At 45.8% G+C, this 15,913-nt stretch overlaps 1 protein-coding gene across 1 annotated transcript; it reads left to right on the top strand.

The window, feature by feature from the left end:
* The first annotated feature begins 9,362 nt into the window (after nt 1–9,362).
* Nucleotides 9,363–15,704, top strand: LOC123187378 (sex determination protein tasselseed-2-like). Its single transcript, XM_044599229.1, has 2 exons — nt 9,363–9,728; nt 14,812–15,704. The coding sequence occupies exons 1-2, from the start codon at nt 9,436–9,438 to the stop codon at nt 15,491–15,493; spliced, it is 975 nt and encodes a 324-aa protein (XP_044455164.1). The 5' UTR covers nt 9,363–9,435; the 3' UTR covers nt 15,494–15,704.
* The last annotated feature ends 209 nt before the right edge of the window (nt 15,705–15,913 follow it).

Below are 15,913 nucleotides of genomic sequence, written 5' to 3'. Positions count from 1 at the left end.
CCAACTTGAGCATCATATTTTTTTTAAACACCCATTCAACTCGATCGTAGGCCTTATGCATATCAAGTTTTACCGCACAAAGGCATGTTTGCCCCCGCCTTCTGTTCTTTATTTTATGAATACACTCATAGGCAATGAGAATATTATCAGTGATTAGCCTCCCGGGAGCAAAGGCACTTTGAGTTGGGGAAATGATCTCGGGCACAATACCTTTTAGTCTTGATGTCAACATCTTTGAAATAATTTTGTAAAGAACATTACAAAGAGGGTTCTTAATAAGAGAGTTAAGAAGAGAGTGTTTTTTAAGGCAATGGTTAGAAAGAGAGGTTGCCGGAATGGGCAAGGCAGGCAGGTGCTGACAAAGAAAAACGAGGCCTACAAATCGTGGGGATTTATGAAAGACATTACTGACCATATGTGACGCTCGCGAGTGCGCCTATTTCTCAGGCAGCCGCCAAATTGGGCCGACCAAGCGCTAACCAGAGGCGTTCAACTTTTCTTTCTTCTATTTTTTAATTTGCATTTATTTTTTGATCTATTTTTTTCTTATATTTCCAAATGTTTTTATATATAGTAAAAATCACATTATAGCGAAAAGTAGAAAATGTTAATCATGCACTAGAAAAGTGTTAAACAAGTATAGAAAAATGTTTTCTAAAGTATACGGAAATTGTATAATGTGTACGAAAAAATAGACATCAAAACACATACATGAAAAAATAGTATATATTTTGTGTACATTTTCTGTTCATTTTTTCTAATATGTATATATTTTTCCTATATAAAAAATGTTCATGATGTATACATCAGTATACAAAAATTGTTAATGATGTATAAAAAAATCTCTATATACTATTTTTTCGGACACACATATAATGTTCCTGATGTATACAAAATGTATACTAGTTTCATAATATTAATTATGTAGTATTGGAAAATGTTAGGCGTCTATATAGAAAATGTTCATGATGTATACAAAAAATGTAGAACATGTATGAAGAAACATAGACATAAAGAAAAAAGTTTTCAAAAAATGTAACACGGGGATTTTGAAAAGGTTAACATGTATAAAAATATATTCCTGATACATAAAAAATGTTGAATGTGTATTAAAAAATGTGGACATAGAAAAAATAAAAAAGCATGTCAAAACCAATAAAAGAAAAAAAACATAAAACAATAAAAACCATGAATGAAATGAAGAAAACTGATGAAAAAACAAAGAAAAATCCACATCCAAAGAAAAGAAAAAGCAAAACACTAGTGTAAACCAAGAAAGAAACAAAGAGAAATAAAGAAGAAAAAGAAAGAAAAGAAAAAAAATTAAATACCATGAAAGAAACAAAGAAAAACAATTAAACTAAAGAAAACACAAAAGCGGTGAAGAAACAAATTAAACCAGACGTAAAAAAAGAGACCAAACTAGTAAGTGGAACCATGCAAGCGGGTGACCTGAGCTAATGGCCTGGCCCTATATCCGCGCGCCTTCAGTCAAGAGAGATGCTATTCTCGCTTTAAGCGAGATATAGCATTCACGGAAGCTGATCGTGTAGTCGTTGTTTCGCACAGAGCCGACCAAGCAAGCGAATAAACTAAACTGGCCCATTTTGTCAGGTTCTGTTTTCTTGGTTTCCATAATTTTAGAAACTCTCTAGAAGGTTTCGAATTTTAAGAACATGATTCAGTTTTTTTCTTATTGTTTCTTTTATGATTTTCTAGGTTAAAATATTTTTGTTTCAATATATTTCGGGACTTTCCAAAAACTATTCAAGTTTTCAGGTAGTTATTCCAAAAAAAAAGAAAAAATACATAAACAAAATATTGAAAATCAAAGATTTCTCATGTTTCAAAAAATGTTTGTAGTTTTCAAAAAACTTTTGGATTTCCAAAAGTTGTTCATGTTTTTCAGAATTATTCACAATGTCAAAAAAATGTTATCGTTTTCAAAATTTATTGGGTATTTTCAATATAAATCAGGTTTTTTAGAAATTCACAAATTGAACAAATGTTCACATTTTGAAAAAAATCGGGAATTACATAAAATTGTTCAGAATTTGAGAAAAATCTTCCATTTTTATATTTTGATCACATGTTCAAAAAATGTTTAGGAATTTATGAAAAATTCAAAATAAATAAAGTACTGAGAATAAGAGTGATGATTTCAGGTTCGCTACATGGAACCAGAGTGTGCATTATTGCAGTACTACGATCGCTATAGCAGTTGAACCACTACACAGTAGCCATCTCAATACAGTGCGGCTCAACCCCTCATAGCTCCACTTGGGCCAGCCCATTCAGGCAGAGCCCCTGTCTGTGTGCGCGTCAATTGACGCAAAGCGAGGGACATAGGAGCTTTCGTACATTACGGCACATCACCAATCACCCCCGGACACGGCCGATTGATTGATCCGGACATGAGGTCAACTCCACCGCGCGACCCTATTTTGTCCGCCCTTGTCCGTTTGGGGTAAAAAAGACAAATGAGATGACCCAGCGCGCGGGCGCAAACGGACTTTTGTCCGCTTTGTGTCCGCTTTCGACCCATCCTCGGCCCAAGTTTGCGCCGGTTTTGGGGTGAAACGGACAGCGCGGACGGGCGGGACGTGCGCGCTTGTCCTCCCCTGGCCCGTCTGTCAGTGGGAGAAACCAAACCCCCCACGTCCATTTGGCGCCATTTTCCCCAAAAACTCCCACGTCCCTCCCGCCGCCCCCTCTCTCCCTCGTCCATGGCCGACGCCCCGCCGAGTTCCGACGGCCTGGCCATGGACCCGCCGCAAAGGTGAAGAAGAAGGCGCCAAGGAAGCCGCGGTCATAGTGCACGCCGGAGGAGATCGCCAAGTTGAAGGCGGAATCGGCAAAGAGGAGGGAACGGAGAGCGGTCGTCAAGGTCAATGCCGCCGCGGCCAAGATCGCCACCCGACGCAATGAGCTGGAGGCCGCGGCCGAAAAGAAGGAGGACCTCGTCAACAAAGCGCACGCCATCCTCATGCTTGGCATGGGCCGTCCGGCCGGGTTCCCTGGAGCGGCCGTCGGCCCGGCGAGCACAGGCTCGTCGGTCACCCGGCCTACGCACTGCCAGTCGCCGACCTCGCGCACCACGCCCATGTCGCCCGGCTTTCCTCCGCCAAGGCACGCCGGCCAGACCCGTTGGCTGTGTGCCGGCGAGAAAACATTCAGTTTGGTGGCCGGCTGTGTTGCCAGCCGCTGCCTGTGTTACCGGCAAGGACAACTATTCATTTTAGAGACTGGCTGTGTTGCCGGCCGCTGGCTGATGCCGGCGATGGACATGTAGGCCGCTTGCTCTGTTGCCGGCGTGATGAACCGGGGCTGCTGGCCTGAACTAGGGCTTGGCATTTGAAACGTTGCTTCTGCTTTTTTAAATAGACGCAGACAAGATGGGGCAAATGGATACGGCCGCGCGCTAGGCGCATGGCCTTCACATCCCAAGACACGTCCGGACACGACTCTAAATCGCTACCCAAACGGACAGAATTCGAAAAAAACGAACGTTCGTTCGAGGTCGCACGGTGAAGATGGCATGAGAGGACATCGCGTCGAGCGGCCCAAACGGCATGGGAGCCGACCAAGGAGAGAAATTTTCCGCTACCTCGCCTTCAAACATGCAAATGCGTGGAGTGACTTGGCGGGAACAGAGCTGAAAGCATTAGCAATAGTTTCGGCCGACTCCGACAATGTTGAAAATATTTCAGTAGGTAATTACTGGAGACATACATGGGCAGCTCAACCTTGATGATCACGGGCATCACATATGTAGCGACGCTCAAGGCGATAGCTTCCTAGGAGGGTTTACCCTTGCTCAGGATTTGATGATTCAGAACGCCATCATTACCCCAGACTCCAAGCAGGTGATCAGTGATATAGCAAGAGCTAGTCAAGGTTTATACAGTGTTGTTATTAGTGAAATTAGATAAAGATCTTCCTCTTTAAATTCTACTTTTATTTTCGATGGCAGAGCTTTTGGCAATGCTGGTAGGTTAGCCAAGTTTTCGATTCTCTGACCCTGTTTGGATCCGTAGGTTAGAGTTAGTTTGGGTTAGATTGAACTCAACTAATCCAAAAATATCTAAACAGGAGGATTAGTTTGGGTTAGATGCATCTAACCCATCCAAAAAATCTAACCCACCCAAGAGATGCTAATTGAGGTTAGTTCTTCTTGGGACCATTAAAAATAATTTTTTCTCTTGCTCTCGCCGCAGTAGATCTCTCCCCACTTTCTCGAAGCTTCTCGTCCTCTCCCTCCCTCCCTCTCGCATCGTCCGTGAAGGCGCCTTGCTGTATCCGCGCTCCATCTAACTCTGCCATCCAAACACTTTTTTGGCTAGAGTTAGTTTAGAGTTAGTTCAGAGTTAGAATCTAACTTTAACCTCTAACTGAGTTAGAGTATCCGAATGGGGCCTCTGAATCAGGGTCGACACGTATAGTTGGTCAAATCCCATGATCCTTTTTGTTTCCCATTATCTGGATTAGGGTCAACTGTACGGTTGGTCCTGGTCGAATCCCGTTCTATCAATCCATGGAAACAAGGAGATGTTTTCGGTGGTGTCTACCGTGTAGCAATTTATTGAGCACACGTACAGAAGCACGTTGGTGTACGCTCGTATGTATCCAATGCTAGCTTGTACTTCCTTTGTAAACAAATATAAGAGTGTTTATAAATAAAACAATGCTTTTTTATTAAGAAAAAACTTGCTTGTAGACACCCTACTCCATCGTCCACTGAATTTCTGCACCTGCCACTCCATGTAGATCACCTAGCATGCAGCTCTTCCCATGCATGATTGACAAGAAGATCAGCAGCAGATCATTGTTCCTGGAGAGCATGCATACGCGATCCCCAAATTAAATTCCCTGTTGCTGACAGGCACAGGTACCAGTTAATACATAATGCCAGGCTCATGTGCCCTTACTTTACACAAGAAAACACACGTCAATCCGATCGCCTTGATCTGCTCTGCGAGCGGACCACCAGTTCTTGGCCTGATTCCAGAATGATGGGGGCGTCATCTTTTTTTTTTGAACTTGTGGCACACTTTATTCAAATCAAATAATTATTACTCCCTTCGTCCCAAATTTTTTGTCTTAAATTTGTCTAAATACGGATATATCAAGTCATGTTTTAATATTAGATACATCTTTATCTAGACGAATCTAAGACAAGAATTTTGGGACGGATGGAGTACATCACAAACAAGTTCAGCTAGGATAATCTATGGACGATCACCCTCCCAATAAATTACAGAATTAGAATCATAGAAAGTCCTAGCAAGCTTGTGTGTGTCATCTTGATTCTTCTATAGCAGCGGGAAATTGGATACGAATCATGTCACGTAATATCACCGACGTGATTTAATCTGATCCTCGCGGTACATAGGGTCAACTCGTTCCGATCTGAAATTAAGCTGACGTGATTTTGACCTCCGGCCAACCAACTAGCCAGGTTGACTTTGTCAAAAAGGCTAACCAGAAGTAACTCCCAAATTAAGCCAGGAAGGTTGACCGTGCACAGGTCACCCTTAAACAATTCAGCATGCAGCGCAGCCCAAAAGTTGCTGATTAATCAAGTACGTACGTACCACATCAACAAGAAACAGACAGCTTAATTTTGACTCGCTGTTTCTTCTGCTTAAATTTGATTTGACCCTCTGTTTCTTCTGCGGCTAACCACCCTACGTACGCGTATGCCGCCCAGATATAGTCTTAAACTTTTGGTAGATATGGGATCGATTTCCGGACGTAGGCAACGGCAACCATATGCACGGCTGTTGAAATGCAGGGAAGCTTCCCTCGTGGTGAGAAAATTAGCATTATTCGATCCACGTAAATTAAGTTCCTTCGTCGTCGTGCATGACAGTAGCATGCTAGCTAAGCTAGTAGTACAGCTTAACCAAGGATGTGATGTGCTCAACAAAGATGCAATTCTTTTTGGCCACGCGCATCTCTGATTGTTGGCCCAAATCTGACACAATTGTAAGGATTATTGAAGATCCCAGCTTAGCTTTTAGTGTTGTACAACAGGGCCACAGAAATGGATCTGATGGCGCAAGCAGCAGCTAAAGAATGGCTGCATGGATGCACTCTCCCTTTATTTTGGAGGAGCACGCAGATACACCAAGATCCATACTCACTTCATAATTAGATGTCGTGGCCTTAGTTTAGTTCGTGTGCTACCGAAACTGGGACAGCTTAATGCGGTATTAGATGCTAATCGGGTTAGTTAATGGGGATATTGAGTAGTAGAGTCGATATCATTCTCGTCATGGGCCAACCTGTTTTGCATTAAAAATGCACAGTTGTTTTTGCATTACAAATACACAGTGGTTGTCTTACGACTATGTATGTTCCATATTTTAGTTAAGAGATCTTTTTTTAGGTAATTGTAGTTAAGAGATCGTGACAACTTTCAGAAACATATTGCCACATATCACCCCTTTTGCCATTTTGTTGCGGATTTTACCCCCATTTGCTGTTTTCTCCATATGTACATATGGATGAGCTGAAAAGCCATGTCCGGCAGTTGAAAATGTTTTGTGAATTGCATCAGCATAAGCATCCGTCCTCGTCCCCCCGAATCGCCCCCGTGTGGCAGCTGGGAGGACCCCAGATCCCGTCGCCCCCGACTCCCCCTCTCGTCCTCCTCCTCCCTCGCCGCTGCCCGAGGGTGCGGCCAGGCAAAGCCTTGCCGTCGCCGGCGGCGGTGGGGACTAGGTGCCCTCCCGCTCGTGAGGGGCTGGCGCGGGCCGGCGCCCCCGGACCGGAGTGTGGCGTGCGGCCGGACGTCACGGCCGGACGTCACGGAGTCCGGCGATCTCATTCCCCATGGCAGGCTGTTTCAAGATCTGGGGCGCCACGGTCGTCTGGGACGACGGCGGCGTGACCAGAACGGCGACGGCGCGGCCGGATCTGGGCTTAGGCGTGAGCTTGGTCTCCGGGTCACGGTCGGCGCGATGGCGAGTGCGACACGTCGGCTGCAGGATGAATCTGCGGGATTCCATCTTTGTCTGGTCCTTGACAACCCGGACAACTCCGAGGGAAATCCTAGATCTCCGTGGGATCGAGCGATGGCGGTGCTTTTGCGCCGTAGTCCCTCTTCAGGGCATGTTTGGAGTTTGCTATGGTCGAAGGAACCAGCGAGGCCAGCGGCGTACGCCCGGTGGCGCAACTGCCGATGAAAATCGTGCCGACTATGGTCATGGCGGACGATGGCGGCGTCTTTGATGTAGTTTCCTTGTCGAGACATCATTGTTGCAGTTGGCGTCATGAGGCTCGGGATGCTCCGGGGGAAACCCTAGATCTGGGTCTCCCGGATCGGACTATGATGGCATTCTTAGTAGCGCTTTCCCTCATGGAGGCATCGTTTTGGAGCAAGTGATGCCTGGATGTGACAAAAGGAGGAGCGGTGCTTCATCACACACATTGATGGTGTCGGATCTCGATGGCATGGCGCTCTGGAGATTAGGCGTCTGATGTGCGATGATGGACTCGCGCAGGAGGTCGACGCTGTCTGGCGTCGTGATGGCGTCGGCGGCAGCTAGACCGGGCAAGATTCATGCAGCAATACAGCTATGAAGATGAATTGATGGCATGTGGCTGCGACGGCCTTATACCGGGTAAGCGTCCTGATTGAGGAGGACACCACACTGATGGATACCCATACCCGGCAGACGTTCTGGTTGGTCATAAGTGGGAATCCCCCTTTCTCCTTTTGAAGACAAAACGGTACTAGCTCAGCAGCAACCCAGTAAGTACAAAACGGAATTTTATAGTATAGTATTACAACTATTCGCGAAGTTGATGCGATGATGCTATCTTTCATCTGTGACATTGACAATCGCATCCGATCGGTACGTACGTAGCCCATCACATGAGATGCATGGGCAGAGCCGTCGATCTCTTCGACCCTGTTCCTCTCTGACTCGAGGTCCCATCGCCATCAATTTTAATCACCTACAGTAGCTAACAAGCAAGCAAGCAAGTGAGTGGTTAACTTTGGTTTTATTTGCGGGGAGGCAAGTGGTTAATTAGTTAGGTTAGCGGTTAGCCTGGCTCTTCAGAATCTTCTGTCAAATCGATGGCTAGAGGTAGAACTGTCAGGCAGTGCAGCGAGAGCCGTGGTGAACTTTTGGAACGCGCAGCGCCACCAACTGATCAGCCACAGCTTACGCTATCTCTTAACGATAAAAATCTCACTGATCGTCAGATACGTAGGCGTGACAAAGTAACCGACAGTAATAAAACGTCGAAAAAGATTCGGTTTACTTTCGTCGAGCCGGAGGCGATGGATCGAACGTCGCGATTTGGTCGAGATGATGGCAGATTAACCACCGTCGTTGGGGTTCCCTACACGGTTGCCTGGAAAACGATAGTGCACATCAGGAGAGCTACATGTGATTGCAGCAGATCATATGCCTAGCAGAGGGCAGAGATATCCCGGGTGAATGAGTGAGACCAAAATGTGCAGGCAAGCAGAAAGGGTGCAGCTAGCATAGCTTAATGCAGTAGCAATGTGATGCATCAGGCTACCAATCAATGCGATCATGTGCTATCAAATATAAGTGGGCATGATTAGCTCAAATCACAGACGCCAAATGATAAAAAGAAACAAGGTCGTGCTGCATGCCTGCAGTTTCTTATTGCAGTCAACCGGCTGCAGCTATATCTTCGCTGTTTCAGCTTCTCTTCCTCTGCATCCTTCACTAGATGCAACTACTTATAATTTTACCAACAAGATTTACTCCGTATATTCTTATGCTGGATCTTGCTAAAATGGTATTTTTTTGATACATTTTTTTTCATCCATTTTGATGATAAGTATTTTCGGACGAAGGGAGAATCCAACCTGCTGGAACGCCACGCCCACGGGTCCAGTATGCTGTGCAAGACTATACTAACAAGACGATTAAAATTAGACGCGGCTCTGTAAACCATGATTACTCTCATACTTTGATCACGACTTGGAGCACAAAAAGGTGACTCTTGACCTGATGATCGCACGGGTGTGAACGGCCATCATTTGACCAACCTCAGATATAATATTTGTACATGCAGATGGCACTGCTGCTGCTAGCTGTAGCGGGCAGCAGTGACGTTGGTCTGACCACACGCTCCGGCCGTCGCCATGAACGCACACATCAGATGAGGGTCAAACGGCAATGAATTACAGAAAAGAATTAGTACCACCACCAGATTAACACGGATTGATACAGCCGCTACGTGTGTGTGCACTGCACACGCGGCCCGTGAGGACCAAGACGGTGCCAAATGCCATCCCCACCGGCCTCCGCGTGGCTCCGATCCGCCGCTCCGGCCCCTATATAACGACGTACGTGCGGCTCGATCTCGTCCCACTCCCGTCCATCCATCCATACCTGCAACTGAAAGTCCCACACATCATCGCCCGCACCGCCCTTGTTCGCCATGACCGCTCTCGACTTCGTGCCCGCCGAGAAGGCCCCCATAGCCGACACCGTCGCTCTCGGCACCGTCACCAACAATGCCGTCGCCGCTTCCGCCGTGCTGGTGCAGCAGCAGCAGCACAGGAGGCTGGAGGGGAAGGTGGCCATCGTCACCGGCGGGGCCCGCGGGATCGGCGAAGCGATTGTGCGCGCGTTCGTTCGTCAAGGCGCGCGGGTGGTGATCGCCGACATCGACGGCGCGGCCGGGGAGGCGCTGGTGGCCGCGCTGGGCGGCGCCTGCTGCAGCTATGTGCACTGCGACTAGGGATGTAAACGGATCGGATCGGATCGGATAATGCTTTTACCATATCCTTTACCATATTTTTTGGCCGGATTCGGAGCGGAGCGGATAATGACCGGATGCGGATTCGAATGCGGATTATGTCGGACTACAGATACGGAGCGGAGGCGGAGTAAATTCGGACAGGAAACGGATAAAAATTATCGGATGATACGTGCAAAGACATGATTTATTTCTACTAAGCAACAATATGAAAACATGTTTTCATCCAAGCGCGTAACACTAGAGAGTGGCGTTCTAAAGTTATAAATCACCAGTATAGCAACAATATGCAGTACCGATAAAATGCTGATAGCATTACACATAGAGCCCAAGACGAAGGTCGTACTTAAGAAAAACTTAATTCAATCGAAGTTTTTATTTATTATGAAAGGCAAGTATTCGATCAAGTAGAAGCCGGTAATCATCCTTGATTTCTCTTCGACATGGTGTTCTTCCAATCCACTGGCATCACCCTGTGAGAATGATAAGAGATATTAGATCATTAGATGCTACACTTGACAATCAGAGAAATTATTTATACTTGGTTGTGGACAATTAAGTAGTTCGAACACACATGCATCAACTCTGATGTGTATATATCCACATGATTAATTTGAAACTTCATAGCGTATGTGTATATATAGAGAAGAGAAACATCAAGCATCAGATATTGTATGCATGGATGCACGTACTATACATACATGACTAATTAAATTATATTGACATCTGACCGGTAACTAGCAACATACATATCCAATCATGGGTACAGATGCATATATAAATGTATCTCTAATCTGATCGGCATGTGATTCGTAACTATCACGTAGCAGCACACATATAAAAGGCATATATTAGTAAAATTAATCCATATGTCCAAAGAGGATACAGACTGGTAATATATACTAATATACATCAAAGAATTGTCGTTATAACTACATACCTAAACTTCTTGCTCCGGATGCAGGTGATCAGCCTCTTATTCAATATCGGTTCCTTGATTATCCTATGTATCAGCAGCATGCAAGTTAAGGAAAATATTGTTATTATTTTACAGAAATAAAATAGCAGTAATGTTCAAGAGGTAATCAGACATACTTGCATAGCTAGCCTCTCCCCTAAAGTTGAAGTACTCATGGTATAATCAAAATTGTCATCATCACTGCCAGCTTCTTCTTGTTGCTACAAAGTCCCGGAAATATATTAGCATTAGATCATGTATAGTATAGGGCATTAATCATCATGAAGGCAAGTCTCTTGCAAAATGAGTAAGAGTGGTAGAGAGGGCAGAGCCTTACCTTTTCGTCAAGCTTTTCCTCCAGACTCATATTAGCAACAAGGGTTTCCACAACCTCCAAGTCGTTCACAATAGAACCAAGTCTATCCCCTCTTTTATTGTCATTTTTCCTAGATGCAGCAACCCAGTCTTTTGTACATATTAATGCTTCCACCACATGGGGGTCAAGACGACTGCGGAATGGATCAATAACACGACCACCGGCACTGAAAGCTGCTTCCGAGGCAACGGTGGACACTTGTATGGCCAAAACATCACGAGCAAGCATTGCTAACACAGGATATACATCTTGATGTGTTTTCCACCATGATAAGATGTCAAAGTTCTCAAAAGCAACCTTTGAAAGCCTTACTGTAGCTTCTGCCATGTACTTATCCAAGTCAGTGTCACCTTCATTAGACCCATGAGTGCCCTGCTGAGACAAAAAATAATCATCTTCATCTTCTACCATAAGATCAGTATTGCCTTCTTGGGAAGTGGTAGTATAGGTAGGTCCATCAGTGCTCTGTGAATATTTAGAAGCATATGCTTGGTACATCTGCTTCACAGCAATAACCAACTCTTCTACTTTACCACGATACAGTAGTTCCCCATGAACCTTTCTCATGTAATGTTCAATTCCACTTCTCTTGTATCTAGGGTCAAGAAAGAAGGCAACCGCAAGAGCAAGATTCGACTTCCTCCAGTACTTATCAAATTTAGTTTGCATAGAAACTGCCATCTTTTTAATAGTAGTATCACTACTTTTACGCCAACCAGAAATTAAAGCCTTGATCTCACAGAAGCCTTTATAGAATAAGTTTGATGTTGGATATTGATTACCTGATAGTAGAGTAGTGAGATCATCAAACTTCTTCAAGCATCTACAGAGGGTAAGAGCCTTGTCCCAATCATCAGCTGTTGGAGCAAACTTGTCAAACTTCTTTTTGTCAATCTCATGCAACCTATCAAAGGCCTTCTTATAATATAGGGCATCACTCAACATGTGGTATGTGGAATTCCACCTTGTTTGGACATCCAACCGTAGACCTTTTTCTGTGGGCAACCCACACTCAGATGCACACTTATAGAATTCCTCCTCCAACTGAGGCGATGATTTTACTGCCAAAACAAATGCCTTAACACCCCAAACTGCATTTGAAATCTGATCAAGACCATCTCTAGCAACCAAATTAAGAACATGATTTGCACATCTCACATGAAAGAATTCACCATCACATACTAGAGGGGAGTACTCTTTCAGTTTACTAATGACATGTTTAACACAAACTTCATTTGAAGATGCATTGTCCAAAGTAAGAGAAAACATTTTTTTCTCAATAAACCATCGCAAAATGCAAGCAAGAAATTCTCCAGACATGTTAAGACCAGTATGGCGCCCTTCTACATGCATAAATTTGATGATCCTTTTCTGAATAATCCATTCATCATCAATCCAATGCACAGTGACACACATGTACCCTTTATTCTGATTTGATGTCCACATGTCCATTGTGGTGCTAAAATGACAGTTAATTGTTTTGAAATACTCATACAATTTATCCTTCTCTGTTTGAAACATAGCCACTATTTCATTTTTAACAGTGTTACGATTCTTCAGAGGAAATGAAGGGCGCAAGGATTTGATGAAGTCACGGAAGTATTCATGCTCAACAATATTGAAGGGATATTCATGCATGATTATTGCCAAGTAGAGCTTTCTCAAGGAAGACTCTTGATCATACTTATAAGCCTCAACAGCAACAGAACCATGTTCCTTCTTCTCTACTTTGAGCAACTGTTGGCCTGACTTCACACTATGCATCTTAATATGGTTCAAGAAGACTGATGTCCCATTCCTGCTATTTCTCCTTGCATCATAAGTGCAGTACTTGCATTTAGCCCATGCTTCCTTAACTTTCTTGCCATCTACCACCACCATCTTGAAAAACTTATCAAAATGGTCCCAACATTCTGATGTGGTCTTCTTTTGTTTCTTCCCTACAGGCTCATCTACTCTGGCATCCTGATTATCGCCCTCCAGATCAACCACTTCATTTTCAACTTCATTGCCACTGCCAATATTCCGTGGCTCTTCATCTCGACTTTCAGCTGGGGGTGATACAACCATACTCTCAACTGCACTTGTTCTTGCAGATGTTGATCTTTTCCCCAATATCTTTTTCAGACGATCTATAAAAAAATAACAATACAAAAGTAATCAGTCACTTTTTACTTATCAAAGTAATTAGTATCTTAGAAGGATCGGCAAGTAAGACATTAAACATCATAAATTCAGTGTTTTGTAGTCTATTAACATAAAGCCTACTCGACTACTACAAACTTGCCCAATGTCATGTATGGTGGATGTCGATCATGGCCACGAGCAACACTGCTTTTGCTCCGAACGGTGATCTGAACTGAATAGTATACGTGGGTGCCGAAGTGAAGTGGCATGCTGCAGTTTGCCTGCAAGGCTGCAAGTGAAGCCAACTTACGTGCCAGAATGTTTTTCTCTGTAGCTGAGTTGAACTAGCTGGGTGCGTCGGTTGTGTTTAAATCAGGTTGTGTTGCCAAGTCGATCTTGTATAAATGTTTAAGTATTTGTTGTACAGAAAAGGCTAGCTGAAAATTGAAGAAGAAAAGGGCAAGTGTTGGCCGGAACTAAATACTACTGTTTCTGTCTGTCTCTGTTTTTCAGCTATTCTGTTTTTGTCTGAAAATCTGAAGAATACGTCTTTCTGAAACACGGCATGTGTGTGAGTCTACAGAAAGTAGAGAAAGACGAGAGAGATTGTGAGGGTCTGACCATAGATACATTGATTAAGCAAGACGTGTAACTGCAAGAAGCTAGCCCAAGGCCGAAGCAAGCAAGCAATCGGATTGATTTCTAGAGCTAGCTACTGGATTCATTGCTTTCAACCTGGTGAGTTTAGAGGAGTATGTCAGTATGTGCGTACGTGCTACTGGTCACGTTCTATCGGTGTGTTACCAATGGCGAGCTGCGTCGACGAGAACCCATGTCAGATCCATGCAGACCGCCATCAAGACGGCGGACGTTTCCCATCGTTGCTTCGGGGCTGCCGATCATGGCCGTGAGAAGCATCAGCCACACCGTTGAGGCGTTACGACGTTGGAGTGCCTTTTGCCTGTGGTGTGGGCGTGTGGCTGCTCACGGCTCCATTGACAGCCGGACATGATCATAGATCATCGGTGCTCTAACTTGCGCAGGACTGTGTGCATCTACGAAATCACTTACCTCCTTTGTTGGCACCAACTGATTGGCCACGAGCATCTTTGACCATCGTTGAACCACCAGACTATCGAAGAGATCAGAGATGTAGCCGGCGGCCAGGGAGAAGCAACAATGCAAGATGGCAAATTGGCAATGGAGAGAGGGGTATGTATGCGCTATTGTCGTTGTGCTACCAATTTTACAAGCGGTGATTGTGTACGCCATTATGGTAGGAGTATATCGGGTTAGTGCAAATCAACAATTACTAACTTTAATGGGCTTATATGGACCGTCTCGTCTGGGCTTATTTTATCGGATATAATCCGGTTTTCCTACCTCGGATAATCCGCAAAAAATAGCGGATAATCCACATCCGCCGGATACTAGGGATACCAAATCCGCTACCATATCCGTCGGATATCCGATTGATCGAAATCCGTATCCGCATCCATATCCGGCGGATTCACATAATTGCATACCATATCCTCAAAAACGGATGCGGATGCGGATTCGGAGCGGAAATTATCCGTACCATTTACATCCCTAACTGCGACGTGTCGGTGGAGGCTGACGTGGAGCGCGCCGTCGGGTGCTGCGTGGCGCGGCACGGGAGGCTGGACGTCCTCTGCAACAACGCCGGCGTGCTGGGCCGGCAGGCGCCCCCGGCGGGCAACGGCGCCAGGAGCGGCGGCATCGCGTCCCTCGACGCCACTGAGTTCGACCGCGTGCTGCGCGTGAACACGCTGGGCGCGGCGCTCGGCATGAAGCACGCGGCGCGGGCCATGCTGCAGAGCCGCGGCGGAGGCGGCAGCATCGTGTCGGTGGCGAGCGTGGCCGGCGTGCTCGGCGGGATGGGCCCGCACGCGTACACGGCGTCGAAGCACGCGCTGGTGGGGCTGACCAAGAACGCGGCCTGCGAGCTCGGGGAGCACGGCATCCGGGTGAACTGCGTGTCCCCCTTCGGCGTGGCCACGCCAATGCTGGTGAACGCGTGGCGCCATGGCGCGGACGAAGAAGGGGGCTCGCCGGCGCCGGTGAGCGCGGAGGAGGTGGAGAAGGCGGAGGAGATGGTGCGGGGCATGGCGACGCTCAAGGGCCCGACGCTGAGAGCCGGGGACATCGCGGAGGCGGCGCTGTTCCTGGCCAGCGACGAGTCGAGGTACATCTCCGGGCACAACCTCGTCGTTGACGGCGGCGCCACCACCTCCAAGAACGTCATCGGGCTGTGATGGTGAAGTCAAACAGATTGAGATGCAGTTGGAGGGATGTACGTGCTCGAGTGTCACCATCAAGTACAGCTCGATAGAGTGGGCCAAGCCGCATGCATGTACTCTACTTACTCCTAATTAATTAGCTTGGCACTAGTGGTAAGTAGGAGTAATTAGCTGGTGTTTATTCGATCTGTTTGGCCTGAGTGATGAACTATGGATTTGCCTGGTTTTTCTTCTTCTTACCAAAACTGTTGTGGTGTCCGGATCGAGAAGAACTGTTTAGAGCATCTCAGCCCTTCGCCTCCTAGGAGGCGCTAAAAATCACCCCCTGAGGACGCACCGGCGTAAATCGTGTGTTGGGGCGTGATGCTCCCCAGTCGCGGCGTCCATGATTTTTTAAAAACTAAAATCCGGCACAAACACGGCGCAAATTCAATC

Source organism: Triticum aestivum, chromosome 2A, assembly GCF_018294505.1.
Source record: "Triticum aestivum cultivar Chinese Spring chromosome 2A, IWGSC CS RefSeq v2.1, whole genome shotgun sequence".
NCBI lineage: Eukaryota > Viridiplantae > Streptophyta > Magnoliopsida > Poales > Poaceae > Triticum > Triticum aestivum.
This window is presented reverse-complemented; position numbering and strand designations above follow the sequence as displayed.